The sequence below is a fragment of the Rhinopithecus roxellana genome, chromosome 3 (genome assembly GCF_007565055.1).
Source record: "Rhinopithecus roxellana isolate Shanxi Qingling chromosome 3, ASM756505v1, whole genome shotgun sequence".
In the NCBI taxonomy this organism is placed as follows: domain Eukaryota; kingdom Metazoa; phylum Chordata; class Mammalia; order Primates; family Cercopithecidae; genus Rhinopithecus; species Rhinopithecus roxellana.
Window position 1 is genome coordinate 146,407,410 of NC_044551.1, and position 14,280 is coordinate 146,421,689.

Below are 14,280 nucleotides of genomic sequence, written 5' to 3' on the forward strand. Positions count from 1 at the left end.
CACCACTACAGGTAGGAGTACAGCCACCATGCCTGCCTAATTTTTCGTATTTTTAGTAGAGACAGGGTTTCACCATGTTAGCCAGGATGGTCTCGATCTCCTGACCTCATGATCCGCCCACCTTGGCCTCCCAAAGTGCTGGGATTACAGGTGTGAGCCACTGCACCCGGCCTCTTTATCTCTTCATTACTTAATGGACATTTGTGTTGTTTCCATTTATTGGCTATTATGAATAATGCTGCTATGAATATTAATGTACAGATTTTTATGTGGACAAATGTGTTCATTTCTCTCCAGTACATACCTAGGAGTGGAATTGCTGACTCATACGGTAAGCCTATGTTTAACTGTTTGAGAAACTGCCAGACTGTTTTCTAAAGTGGTTGTAACATTTTACATTCCTACCAGTGTTATATGAGGATTCTGATGCTTCCACATCCTCTCCCAACATCTGTCTTTGCCATCTTAGAAGTGTGAAGTGGTATCTTATTGTGGTTTTATTTATGTGTGTGTGAGATTTTAATTAATTTCTTTTTATTGATATGTAATAGCTGTACATATTTTTTCAGTACATGTGATCATTTGAGACATTTATATAATCAAGTCAGGGTAATTAGGATATCCATTACCTTAAACATTTATTTTTTCTTTACCTTAGGAACATTTGATTTATTTTCTTCTACAGATTTTGAAATGTACAGTCAATTAATGTTAACTACAATCACGCTACTGATCTATCAAACACCAGGTATTATTTCTTCTAAGTGTATGTTTGTTTGTTTGAGACAGAGTCTTGCTCTGAAGTGCAGTGGTGCAGTCCTGACTCACTGCAACCTCTATCTGCTGGGTTCAAGTGATTCTCCTGTCTGAGTTGCTGGGACTACAGGCATGTACTACCACACCCAGCTAATTTTTTTTTTTTTTTTTTTAAATACTAGAAATGGGGTTTCACTATGTTGGCCAGGTTGGTCTTGAACTCCTGGCCTCAAGTGATCTGCTTGCCTCAGCCTCCCAAAGTGTTGGGATTACAGGTGTGAGCCACTGTGCCCAGCCCTAAGTATATATTTGTACCCATTAATCAATCTGTCTTCATCCCTCCCTCCCTGCTACCCTTCCTGGCCTGAAGTAACCACCGATCTACTCTCTATCTTCATGAGATCTTTTTTAGCTCCCAATGAGTGAGAACATGTGATATTTGTTTATCTGTGCTTGGCTTATATCCCTTAACATAATGATCTCCAGATCCATCCACATCACTGCAACTGATAGAATTTCATTGTTTCTATAGTAGAATAATATTCCATTTTGTCTGTATATCCCATTTTCCTTATCCACTCATCCATTACTAGACACTTAGGTTTTGTTGTGGTTTTAACTGGCATTTATCTGATGGATAATGATGTTGACCATCTTTTCATGTGCTCACTGGACATCTGCATATTTTCTTTAGAGAACTTCTACTCAGATCCTTTGCCTATTTTTAAATTGGGTTGTCTTTTTATAATTGAGTTGAAATAATTCATCAGAGCAGTTTCGAGGCATAGTTTGAGGGACTGTTCCTGTTTAATGACTAGTTCTCCAACCTTCCCATGATTTATGAGCTACCACTCAATTTTCTGCTTAAATTGATCACAGTTTACTTCTATTGCAAATCCAAACCCTAACTGGTGAAGATTCTGGAACCCAAAGCAGCACCCCTCACCTAGAGAAAATAACTTACATAAGGCTTTCCTAGCAAAATGAAACCTGTTCGGTGGCAGTGTTGTCACTAAAGCCTGGGTTTCTGAATTCATGAAAGTGTTAAACTATGCAAACTCAGTCAAAGGAAACTTATGAGATTGACAAGTGGAACTGTAGCAGGTTGAGCAGCAAGTATCAACTGGAACAGAAAGAGAAAGAAAAATCTAAGAGTTGTTGCCGTTTCTTGCCATTTTTCTCTAAGGTAAAGTAGACCACTGATTCCAGTCAGTTATTCAGATAATAAGGTCTGATATTCAGATGCCAGCATTCCTCTCTCGGACTTGGCCCTCCAGCCACAAAGGTTGTATTACCCTGCATCTCCCTGCCCGCCTAGGATGGTGTCCAGGGACTCCACTAGAATTTTCTTCCAAGGAATCAAGTATGTAAATGCATTAGGGGTCCTAACTCTATCAGATGCTTTAACTCCACGTTTGGTTTTCAGGCAGTTCTAGTTTATATGTCAATACGGTTAACTCTGTCCATGCTCCTCTTCCCCTTCTGTATCGGATTCTCTGAGGAGTCAGGTAAATAAGAATGTCACCCCCTCCTGCAGTTATCAGTGACTGAGGCCAAGAGTTTGCAGCCAGTTTTCTGCAGTTTCCTGGGTGATACCCTCGGTTCACTCCTGTGAGCAGGACAGACTGAGGCACAACTGTAGCACCCAGTGTGCTCTGGGGGCCCTCTCCTCTTCTAGGCACCCACTTCCCTCTTTCCACTTTCTAGTATCCTCTTCTCCCAGGAGAGTAACCTAGATCCCGTATTTGAAAGGACCTCTTCAAAACTGAATTCAATCTAAAGCAGATGCTGATAGGCTTAAACTATTAACCATTTCAAAGGTGTCTGCATTTCCATTAGTTATTCATCTCTCTCTATAGACTTGCATTTTGCCAGATCAATGACCACTGCTCGGTTTTCACTCTCCATGCCTTTTATTATCCTGGCATGAGGATAATAAAGAACAAGATAATTTGTTAGGAGGGTGGTAATACGAGTGGTGTGCATCAGACAGAAGGAACTGAGATCCTAGGGATAAAATGTTATGGTGAACCCCAACTACTCATGCATTCAACATCTCTTTCTTTCACTCTCTTTCTCTCTCTCTCTCTCTCTCCCTCCCTCCCTCCCTCTCCCTCCCTCTCTACCTCCCTCCCTCCCTCCATCCCTCCTTCTCTCTCTCTCTCTCTTTCTTCTGTTGTTGTTTGAGACAGAGTCTCACTCTGTCACCCAGGCTGGAGTGCAGTGGCGCCATCTCAGCTCACTGCAACCTCTTCCTCCTGGGTTCAAGCGATTCTCCTGCCCCAGCCTCCCGAGTAGCTGGGATTACAGGTGCCGGCCACTGTAATTTTTGTATATTTAGTAAACATGGGGTTTCACCATGTTCTCCAGGCTGGTCTCAAACTCCTGATTTCAAGTGCTCTACCCACCTCGGCCTCCCAAAGTGCTGGGATTACAGGCTTGAGCCACCGTGTCCGGCCACAACCACCATTTATTAGGCACCTACTCTGTAGCAGGCACTGTGTTCTAGCTGTTGGCAATGCAACAGAGAAGCAAGGCCCCTTCCCTCATGGAGTTTCTATTCTGGCGGTGGCAGTAACGAATAAAATTTCAGATAATGATAGGTGCTATTAAGAGCAATGTGAAATAATGAATAACGTGACCGTGAAAGACATGAAGGGAGTGAACTAAGCCCATGCGGCATGGCAGTTGAGGAAAGCCTCTTTAAGAAAGTGTCATTTGCACCAAAACCTGAATAGTGGATTTAAAGAAGCATTCCAGAGAGAGCAGACAGCAAGAGCAAAGACCTGGATGGAGGAACAGGCTCATTAGCCGGCTGGCTGGAGTGTCGTGAAAATGCAGTGGCATGAGATGAGCTGAGAGAGGTAGACAGGGGCCAGTCAGGGAGAAAGTGGGAAAGTTGTGGTAAAGACACAGAGAGGCGAAGTATCCTGCCCCACGTCACATAGTAAGTGGCACAGCCAGGATGATCATCTTGGTCTTCTCAGTTCTATCAGGTGTTTTTTTTTTTTTTTTTTAATGGAATGTAACCTGATTTATGCTCAAAATTGTGATGGATGACTAGGGGATTTATTGAAGCTCTTCTTGGAGCTCCCAAAATTCTAAGAAGAGCTGAAGTCAGTTGTCTCAATCTCTTCTCATGCCCTCTTGGGAAAAAATAAATAAATAGAAAAACTTCAAAGTTCATGATGCCAAAACTAATATAAATTGTCTTTTAAACAGAGAATCTGAATTTTATACATATTATGGTAAATAACTGTTGCAAGTTTGTTACATGATCCCATGCAGCATATAAGGAAGTTATTTTGGTGCTACTATCTTTGGCCTTATGAAATGCAGTCACACTGGATTGCCTAATATCTATTTTTAAACATAAGATCTACTCTCATTATTACACATCAGGAAACTTAATATTGCTAAGATGCTGGTCAAGATTAGCTACTATGCAGATTTTTTGAGTCTTTGATGCTTTTACCTTTAAAAAAGTTTGAATTGAAATGATTATTTAAAAATAGCAAAATTGTACTCAAATATAAAAGAAATAAATTGGCTAATAAAAACAGGTGTGTGTAATATACACATTATGTAATCTTGAGGTGAGCACTGAACTGATGATGGTTCCAGCACGGGCCTTGCCAGTAGACTGGGGTTAGAATCCTAGCTGTGCTACTTACCAGCTGTCTGAAATTAGGTAAATTACTCAGCATGGGAATGAAAACACTGCCTATATCACAGAGCTATTGTAAAAATAACTCCAAATAACAAGTGATAGTGCTTGGAAGAGATTAGATGTTCCTTGACTAAGTGATGGTTTCCCTCCTCTTATCTGGGCCTCTGTTCACTCATCAGAAGCATGAGGGTAAAGGAGATGACGTGTGAAGTCCCTTCTAGGATAAGAGTCATCAGCAGCCAGGCTGTCTTGCCAGACTCTCATTAGAGGACAGTGAAACCTTTTGTTGTAGGCAGATGGAGAAGGACTAACAAGAGGGACCAGAGGCTGACTGAAAACTCCCAGGGAGTCTCTGAAGCAAGGAGGCTTCAGAGACTGGGACTTGAGGGTCCTAGCAGGTCCCTACCTCAGCTCCCTAGGTCCAATTCATTGTACCAATGCATTTGCTTTAGCTAATTACTTATGAGATTATTTATTTAATACCTGTCCTTCCCAGAGGCTAAACTTTGACGATTAATAACTTTACCTGTTTTGTTCACTCCATGTTTATATTGCCTGGCACACAATAGGCCCACAGTAAATATATTTTGAATGAATAAGCCTCTTTTCTTACAGTAAATACATTGTTTTTTGTTTGTTTTGTTTTTTGTTTTTTGTTTTTTTTGAGACGGAGTTTTGCTCTCTTTGCCCAGGTTGGAGTGCAATGGCATGGTGTCAGCTCACTGCAACCTCCACCTCCTGGGTTCAAGTGATTATCCTGCCTCAGCCTCCTAAGTAGCTGAGATTACAGGCATGCACCACCACACCCAGCTAATTTTTGTATTTTTAGTAGAGATGGGGTTTCACCATATTGGCCAGGCTGGTCTCGAACTCCTGACCTCAGGTGATCCGCCCCTCTCGGCCTTCCAAACTGCTGGGATTATAGGCATGAGCCACCGCGCCTGGCCAATAAAAACATTTCTTTAAATGGAAGAAATTAATTTTATTTATAAATCAACAATTTAAGTGCCCTTGTGAAATCAGCCATTAGGAGGAAATTTGTAATGAATGTAAATTTCTCTAAGTTTTCTTAATCAAAATTGTATATATTTATGGTATACAACAGTGAATGTAAATTTCAATTTTGCAAGTGAATTTTTCTTAAAAGGAGGCATACTTACATGAAGAAAACACATTAACAGCTCCCTGAGAGGGCTCTGAGCATTTAGTTTGGTGGACTGAACAGTAGCATCAATTAATTTTCCCCCATATCTTGGACTTTATCAGATTAGGCTGAAGAATTTTGGAACTGAATTCACTTTGGTTGTCTTAACAGAAAAATTTTCTCTGAGCAAAAAGCAAAGTCTGTTCTTATTTTTCCATCTATGATCTAGCTGAAGGATCAGTCTAGGGGTGACTTTCTGACAAGTCACAGAAGGGGGCACTGATGACTGCAGACACCTTAATTGAACAATCCTTCAGTACTTGTCACTGTTCCCTCCAAGCTACTGCCTTTCCAGAGTCACTGGGCATTATCAATCCCTGGTAAATGAACTGCCAACAACCAACAAGAGTCTTACCTGATCTTACAAGTTCAATACCCCAACTAAACTTGCTTCTTGTAGAAGTCTGGAAGACTTGCCCTTGACTCACACACTCATTTATTCATTTATTTATTCACACCATTCACTTATCCAATCAACAAATATTCTCAACCCTAAAAAATCCTGAGATGACTCTGGATAATAACAAGAAAGTTTAGACAGAGCAGCAATTAGCAGCACAAGAGCTGGAACCAGTAACTAAAGGAATACCTAACCACATATTGTGCCTGGAATATCTTTCTGCCCAATCGCAGTGTCACTCTACAGAAATCTTTCTAAATCTCATTTTAGGAAGAACGTCTTTGGATATTCCTCTGTTAATATCCTTAGTGTAGTGCTTATGATATTACATTGAAATTAACCGCTTCCACTCACCAGACTGAGCTCCTTGAGGGAAAACAACTGTGTCATCCAATCCTCTTTGTGTCCCTGGTATCCAGCACAGGGCCTGGCATATAGAACTTATTACCAACGCAGCAGTTCTCCAGATTCCAATGAAGCTAGCAGATTTCTAGGTATTATCAGACCTGCATTGTCCAGTATGATAGCCACTAGCCACATGTGGCTATGAAGCACTCGAAATGTGGTTAGGTAAGATGAATTGAGACATGCTATAAGTATTTAAAAAACATCAAATTTCAGAGACTTAGTACAAAATAGTGTAAGATATCTCTAATAAGTTTTTCACTGATTACATGTTGAAATGGTAATACTTTGGATATTGGGTTAAATGATTACTAACATTCATGTCACTTGTTTCTTTCTACTTTTTAAAATGTGGCTATTAGAAAATTTAAAATTAAATATGTGGCTCACCTTATATTTCTATAGGCTAATGCTGGACTAAATCAAAGGTTATTTTCATGTACAGCCACAACCTGTCTCTTGTATTTGATTCTCTTAAGTCATGTTGGTAGGAAGGGGAATTTGGCTTACCGACTAAAGAAGATTAGGTTTTCATAAAGCCTGTTTTCAGAATATCCAGGGAATATAGACTTTTTTAATGTAAAATTTTATCAGTATGTCCTACACTTTTTAGTAAGTTTGCCTTTTTAAAGAAAAAATAATGATAATTCCAACTCTTGCTGTGTTTGACTCTTCGTTGAGTCAAAGTCTTACCAAGGACATATAATATCCATGCAGCCAACACTTAAATAGCTCTTCAGTTTCTGGCTACAAGTGACTATGTTATCTTCTATCCTCCCTCAGCCTCTGGCATCCTGAGCAGTCACCCCTCCCATTCTGAGCTCTTTCCACTGACCTCAGAAGAAGGCTGGCTCAAATAACACACTTGTCAAAAAACCTAGGTAAGCACATCTGTGGGAGACACCATATAAATAGATATACGGAAACAGAGTGCTCTGTACTGATAACGAAAACCACTTACAAATTCTCTGCACCTTCCAAAAGGTTGATTTCCTACAAGGACTAGTTAAATGTGAATGTCACTAATAATTTTAATTCTGTCAGCTTAGACAGACCTGTTTTATAGAAGCACTGGCAAAGCTGCAACTGAAGGTGATTTTTAAGTTTTGGGTACTGCTGTAGCAAAAATCCTCTGTGCTTAAATAGAGAAACGAAAATTGATCATCAGAGAATGACCCAAAATAAAAATGCTGAAAAGTTTCTAAGTGATCTGTGGGAAAGGCTGAAAGAGTTAGCTTTCACTGGTCTACAGCAAGAGAAATACAAAAATAACAGTTGTATTTACTTCTGTCTCCTCTCTATACAGGAAACCATGAGTTTGAAACATTTAACATAGCGTTTGGCACATGGTGTTTAATAAATACTAGTAAAATGAAAACACAAATATATAGGTGCTTATTATTTAAAGGAATCACTGTGCTTTCCTTGTTTTTTGTTTGTTTGTTTGTTTGTTTGTTTGTTTGTTTGTTTTTATCCAGACTGGTATAGTAGACAGAACATAGCTTCCAATTTTACTCAGAATAAAATTTAAAGTCCTTACCATGGGCTACAAAGCCGTACATGATCTGCAACTCAACTATCTCTTAGCCTCGACTCTGACCACTCTCTCCCTTACCTTACTCTGTTCCAGCATCCTGACCTCCTTGTGTTCCTCAAACAAGACACATATCCCTGCCTCAGTGCCATTGCACCTGGTCTTCCCTTTGCCTAGAAACTCATTCCTTCAGTATCTGCTCAAATGTCACCTCATCAGAGAGGCTTTCTTTACCACCTCATTCAAATACATCCCACCTGTTTATCCTGCTGTTTTGTCCTCATAATGTATTACCACTTGACATACTATATGTTTTATTTATTTGTCTCCCCAAACTGGAGTGAGTTTTAAGCAGGGCAGAGACCTTATTTATTTTGTTCACAGCTGTATTCCTTGTGCCCAGGAAGTTTTTGGCACATTGTAGGAGTTCAATAAATATCTGCCAAATGAATAAATTAATGAACATTAAACTGGAGTCCAGACTGGGGTCTACTCCTAATTCTACTCCAAAAAATTCTGTGGCAGACCGGGTACGGTGGCTCATGCCTATAATCTCAGCACTTTGGGAGGCTGAGGCAGATGGATTGCTTGGGCCAAGCAGTTCAAGACCAGCCTGGGCAACATGACAAAACCCTGTCTCTTATAAAAATACAAAAAATTAGCCAGCCTGGTGATGCACAGCTGTAGTCCCAGCTACTCAGGAGGCTGAGGTGGGAGGATCACCTGAGCCTGGTTAGTTAAGGCTGCAGTGAGCCATGATCATGCCACTGTACTCCAGTCTGGACAACGAGAGTGAGACCCTGCCTCAAAAAAAAAAAAAAAAGTGTGACTTTGAGCAAACGACTCCTGACACTCAGTTTCTGAATCTAAAGTCAGACCGGTTGGGAACAGATACTTCTAAAGCCTCTGCTAGCTCTAAAATCCTGTGGGTTTTATAATCTGCCTTTCACAAAAGTTCTCTGGTGAAGTTTTAGAAACATAAAAATATTTTTTGATATCCACAAACTACAAGCACTGTGAGGCATTTTATTATGATTCAAAACACCGCTGCAATGATGAAGCCTTCTCCAACCCTTCCAGGTAGTATGGATCCCAAGACTTTGAGGTGTCTCACGCAGACCTTTTCTTCCTTAAATCTCTTCTAACAGCTAACGACATAATTATATTTTTCTGTTTCCCCAACTAGAATGTAAACATGAGGACGGTAATGGATTCTTAGTTATTTTTGTATCCCCAGCACCTTGCATTGTCTATGGCAAATACTAATAGTAGGCACTCCATGAATGTTTAGTGAATGAATAAATAAAAAATGAAATAGGATCATTATTTATACTGAAAGCTGAGACCATCTCTCCCTTCATGGATGAACAGTGGGCAGAAGGTAGAGCCTTCCTGCTAATAATGATTCATCTGATGGAATCAAAGAAACTAAAGCTTAATGGGAAGCTACTAAGAACCAAGCACTCCTCCACACATTCACATAATTTATGCAATCCTTACGACAACCTGATGAATTAGGAGTTCTTATTATTTTACAGACGAGAAAACTGGGCTCAAAGAGGACAGAATTTGCCCATTATGGAACAATTAACAGGATTCACAATCAGGCCTCTTGATGCTATATGTCACATTCATATCACTGGATGATATATCAGGATAGTTCTCTGATCCAATATACATGTTGGTGTATGTAAATGATGAGCTTTCCTGCACGACAAAAGCATTTTATAATTAAAGAGAATTTTTCCTCAATTCAGAAAGGTTACTATAGATAATTACATATCATACCTGAAAGGGTAAAGGAAAGTTTACAGATTACTTTGTGCCTTTTGAATTTTTAAAAATAAAGATTTGTAAACCAAAAATAAAATTCTAAGCCCCCTGACCGTCTGAACGGATCCCTCCTTTCAGCAAGGGCATTCCAAAGCTAACCTGAAAAACTCACTCAGGCCATGATGGGTGGGGAGATGGAACATGCCTCACTACATCCCCCTCCCTTTTGGAATTACTGATAGAACAACTCTTTCAGTCTGATAAGAAACATTTACAATCTATTCTCTCTCAAGCTGGCTACCTGGAGGCTTCACCTGCATGAGAAAACTTTGGTCCCAACATTCCCTTATCATAACCCAGACATTCCTTTCCACTGATTCCAAGTCTGAAGAGAATAACTTAACTCTTTCAACCAATTGCCAATCAGAAAAAACTTAAACCTACCTATAATCTAGAAGCCCCCACTCCCTTCAGTTTTCCCACCTTTCTGGACCAAACCAATGTACATCTTACATGTATTTGATTGAGGTCCCATGTCTCCCTAAAATGTGTAAAATTAAGCTGTCCCACAACCACCTTGGCCACATGTTCTCAGGATCTCCTGCAGGCTGTGTCATAGGCCACTGGTCACTCATAGTTGACTCAGAATCAGTCTCTTCAAATATTTTACAGAGTTTGACGCTTTTTTGTCATCATGTGCTTTTCCTAAATCCAGAAGTTTTGCTGACTTCCTGCTACCCTTGTCATCTAATAAAAAATAAATTGGATGCTTTTTCCAGGCCTCCATTTTCCATATTCTCTCATGTTTCCCTCCACTCTATTTATTCTGACCTCTTTACCTGGTGTCCACCTTACTGTCTGTAGTCAGAGCAGGCTGAAGTTTACTGCAGACAAATCATATCCTTTTCTGAAGGCCTTGACCTTTGTCAAATGGCAATACAACCCCAAAGTGGTGAACTGTCAGCTGCTCACATTTTAGTGTAAATGAGTTTTCAGATTCTCTTGGTTGTAAATGTGGTTGGGCAAGGATATGAGGATCGCAGACAACAGTAAGGGAAAGGTAATAAAAGCTGGGGTTGACAGACTTCCCCTTCTCAACACTGCCAAGGGATCACAGGTCCCCTACTCCCTGATCCACTTCCTACAGATGCCTTCTCCTCCGCTCTTCCTGTTTGTAGTCCCTACCCACTACTTCAAGGCAGCTCCAGCCCAATACTCCCTCTTCTGCCCTTGCACAGTACCCACCGTCCTTCCCTCCACCTCTATATAGCCTCACACTCCCCATGTCAGGGAAACGTTTCCCCACAGGGGAGAAAGTTAGGGGAACTTTTTCCACAAAGTCCTTGAGGCCAGGGACTGTGCTTGCTTCCCACTTGGTAGTTGCTTGGTAAACATGTGACATGCATTCAGGACTTCTTGCCTGACCGTCCATCCTCCTCAATGCCACTCTATGGGCTACTTCTTCAACATCGGCTTTGCTGGCTTTGATTAGGTAAGCTGGGCGTTCTGAGATGGTACACACCCACCTGCCACCTTCAAAGCCTTTCCACTGTTACGAACAGACTGAAAAAGAGACATCACTGACTGACGCACAGTCAGGGAAAAAACCCAAAACCCATACTCAAGGAGAACCAGTGAAGGTTGAAGCAAATCCAAATAGAGATTAGATTATTTCTATTATTCTCATTTTAGGGCCTTCTTAAAGAAAGGGACGGAGGGTGGGAGATCGAAGGGTGGGAGGCGCATCTTTTTTACATAGTATTACTTCATCACATTCACGGAAACTGATACTTGGGACCTGGAAAAAAGAAGTAGGGCTTGAAGAACAGAGAATAATGAAACTCATGCTTCTTTTCCCCCAAAGAATTTATGGGCCTTTGTATCAAAATAAGGTCACCTTATTGCAGCCTAGTCCAGTGCTAGGCCGCCGGGGAGACCGCCATTCATCTGAAGGTACCAGTGCGCCTTCACCGCCTCCACCCCACCCCCTTCTCTAGCTCAGGATTTAGCGATTGTTCCTGTGCCTTGGGCCAGATGTACGCGTTCCAGCACATTTCGGCAGTTAGGCAGGACCTAAGCAAATCCTCAGGAATAAACAAGAGCAGCGAGTCACAAGGAGCTGGGGGCGGGGGTGATGAACTCTGCTGCAGGCGGGCCTGTCACTCCAGCTGACAGCGAGCACCTTCACCTTCAAGTTCTTTTAAACGGCTGTGCACCCAGAGAGTAAGTGCCTAACTTGAGGGAAACAACCCCAGAGCTTAAAAACTTAAAGCAAACAAGCGAGGGAGCTGCTAGCTGCCCTGCAGGCCCTGGGCCGAGGAGAGAGGCTCGCGCTACCTGGCGTCCGGCTCCTCCTCCGACTCCGCCGCCGTCTCGTCCTCCTCCCCCTCCGACTCCTCCTCTGTCTCCAGCTCCCGGGTCGCCTCGTCGTCCCCGTCGGAGCCGAGAAAGCTCTCGCCAGCGTGGTTGCTATCGCGGCTCGCCATCGCCTCTCCCGGGCCGGGGCCGGAGTCGGAGCCGGAGCCGCCCGCGCCGCGCCTGGTGTTCTCCCTCCGACTGCTCTGGCCCCTGCCCTCCCAGCCCTGCCCCTGCGGGGGCGGCTCGGGTTCCAGGCGCCGGGGCGGGTGAGCCCCGCGACTTTAAATAGAAGGCGTCAAAGTTTCGCCACCAAGCTTCTGGGGCCCGGGCTCAGCTTCTCCTCTTCCTCGAGCCCTCCCCCGCCCCCGTTTCGCCAGATCCCTGGAGGGCCTTTCGGACAACTGGAGATCATTTTAAGGAGCGCGGGCTCCGGCTGCACCAGGGGGTTCAAAGGAGGAAATACAACCTAGCCCCGTCTCTATTTCCTCCAGTGAGTCTTTTCGGTTTTGAACTACTTTTTGGACCCTTTATCCCAAACAATAACTACATCCTGAGCGGGGCACTTAACTACCACGCACTCTGCTAAGAGTCTCGCTTTCATTACCTCGATTCTGCGGTGGTACCTGTAGAAGGTTTTACTGTAGTGCTGGTTTCCCAGATGAGGAAACTGAGGCTCCGAAGAGCTCCAGCAGCTCAGGCTCTCATTGCTAGTAAAGTGACCCAATGAGAAACAAAGCTGCCCTGCTCAAAAGCCCAGTTTTGAACCATTATTCCGTCCCGGCTCCCTTTATATCGCAAGTCAATATACTGTATATTTTCTTGCTCAGTGGTCCCTGTTATTGAGCCAGGAAACTTTATCTCCACTCATCTTAAACCTTGAGAAGGAGCAATTTCCCCCACGTTAGCAAAAAGCTAAGTTTTGTCTGAAACTGGCCCAAAGGCCCCAAACCTTTCCCTGGATCAAGTTGTGGTTAAAACCCCTCAATGGCTTCCCACTGCTCAAAGCCTAAACCCCAACATCCTCACAAAGGTAACGGTTGCCTAACAGGCCATGTTTTACCTGTCCAGTGTATCAGTGTATTTTTTTTTTTTGAGACGCAATCTTGCTCTTGTCTCCCAGGCTGGAGTGCGATGTCGCGATCTCGGCTCGGTGCAACTTCCACTTCCTGGGTTCAAGCGATTCTCCTGCCTCAGCCTCCCAGTAGGTGGGATAACAGGCACCCACCACCATGCCTGGCTAATTTTTGTATTTTTAGTAGAGACGGGGTTTTACCATGTTGGCTAGCCTAGCCTCAAACTCCTGACCTCAGGTGATCCACCAACCTCAGCCTTCCAAAGTGCTGGAATTACAAGTGTGAGCCCCCGCGCCCAGCTGGTCAGCTCTCTTTAGAAGTCAGGAGTTCCCAACATTGTCAAGTCATTCCACTGTGTCTTTACACAATTCCTTCTGCCTCAAAGGTTCGTCCCATTTTTACCAGGATACCCATCATTCAAGATACCACCTTTCTCTGAAATCCCAAAGTTAAACTCTGTACCTCTTTCAGGTTCCCACATAATCCTATACAGATTATGTTTGTATCTCCTTCCCCAGCAGACTTTGTAAGTTTACTACTCATCTTTGTCCCAACATTCCCATCCTTTACAAGCCTACACACTAGCAAAGTAGCTAGCACACAGCAGGTACATATAATGGATGCTCCCTGAAGAGAACAGAACCAGACCTGCTGACTGTACAAATTGAGGTATCTTTACAATAAAGATACTCATTTCATGAGAATGATTTGATGGCTAGAAGTTAACATTTATTTTTAATTATAGCAAGTCAGAGTTGTTAAATATGACTGTAAGCTGGGGATTATTCACCAGTTACACTAGTTGCTAAGCATACATCTGTAGCTAATGAACTGTAAATCTTTGAATTACAGTATAGATACATCAGCTAGTGGGACATAAGGAGGGAAAACAGCAGAGTCAAGACTTCCACAGTTCACTAAACCAGATTTAGCATCAGCAATATTTATTCTCTTAACACCAGCTAAACTTTACCATCAGTAATCCCAAATGACCATGCTCATCCAGGACAAAAGGAATTCAATCGCAGCTGTGGGAATCTGTTACACACTAATCAAAACCACAGGTAGCCATTCTATGTTCCTTCCATCATTTAATTAAAAATTTCT

The 14,280-nt window shown here is 42.4% G+C and overlaps 1 protein-coding gene across 1 annotated transcript in view; it reads right to left on the reverse strand.

The window, feature by feature from the left end:
• CMYA5 (cardiomyopathy associated 5) overlaps positions 1–12,335 on the reverse strand; it is a 105,413-nt gene extending 93,078 nt beyond the window's left edge. The window contains exon 1 of the mRNA XM_010386005.2: positions 12,080–12,335. Within this exon, the coding sequence (XP_010384307.2) occupies positions 12,080–12,228 (149 nt within the window). The 5' untranslated portion in view covers positions 12,229–12,335. The remainder of the gene's footprint in view (positions 1–12,079) is intronic.
• Between the last annotated feature and the right edge of the window lie 1,945 nt (positions 12,336–14,280).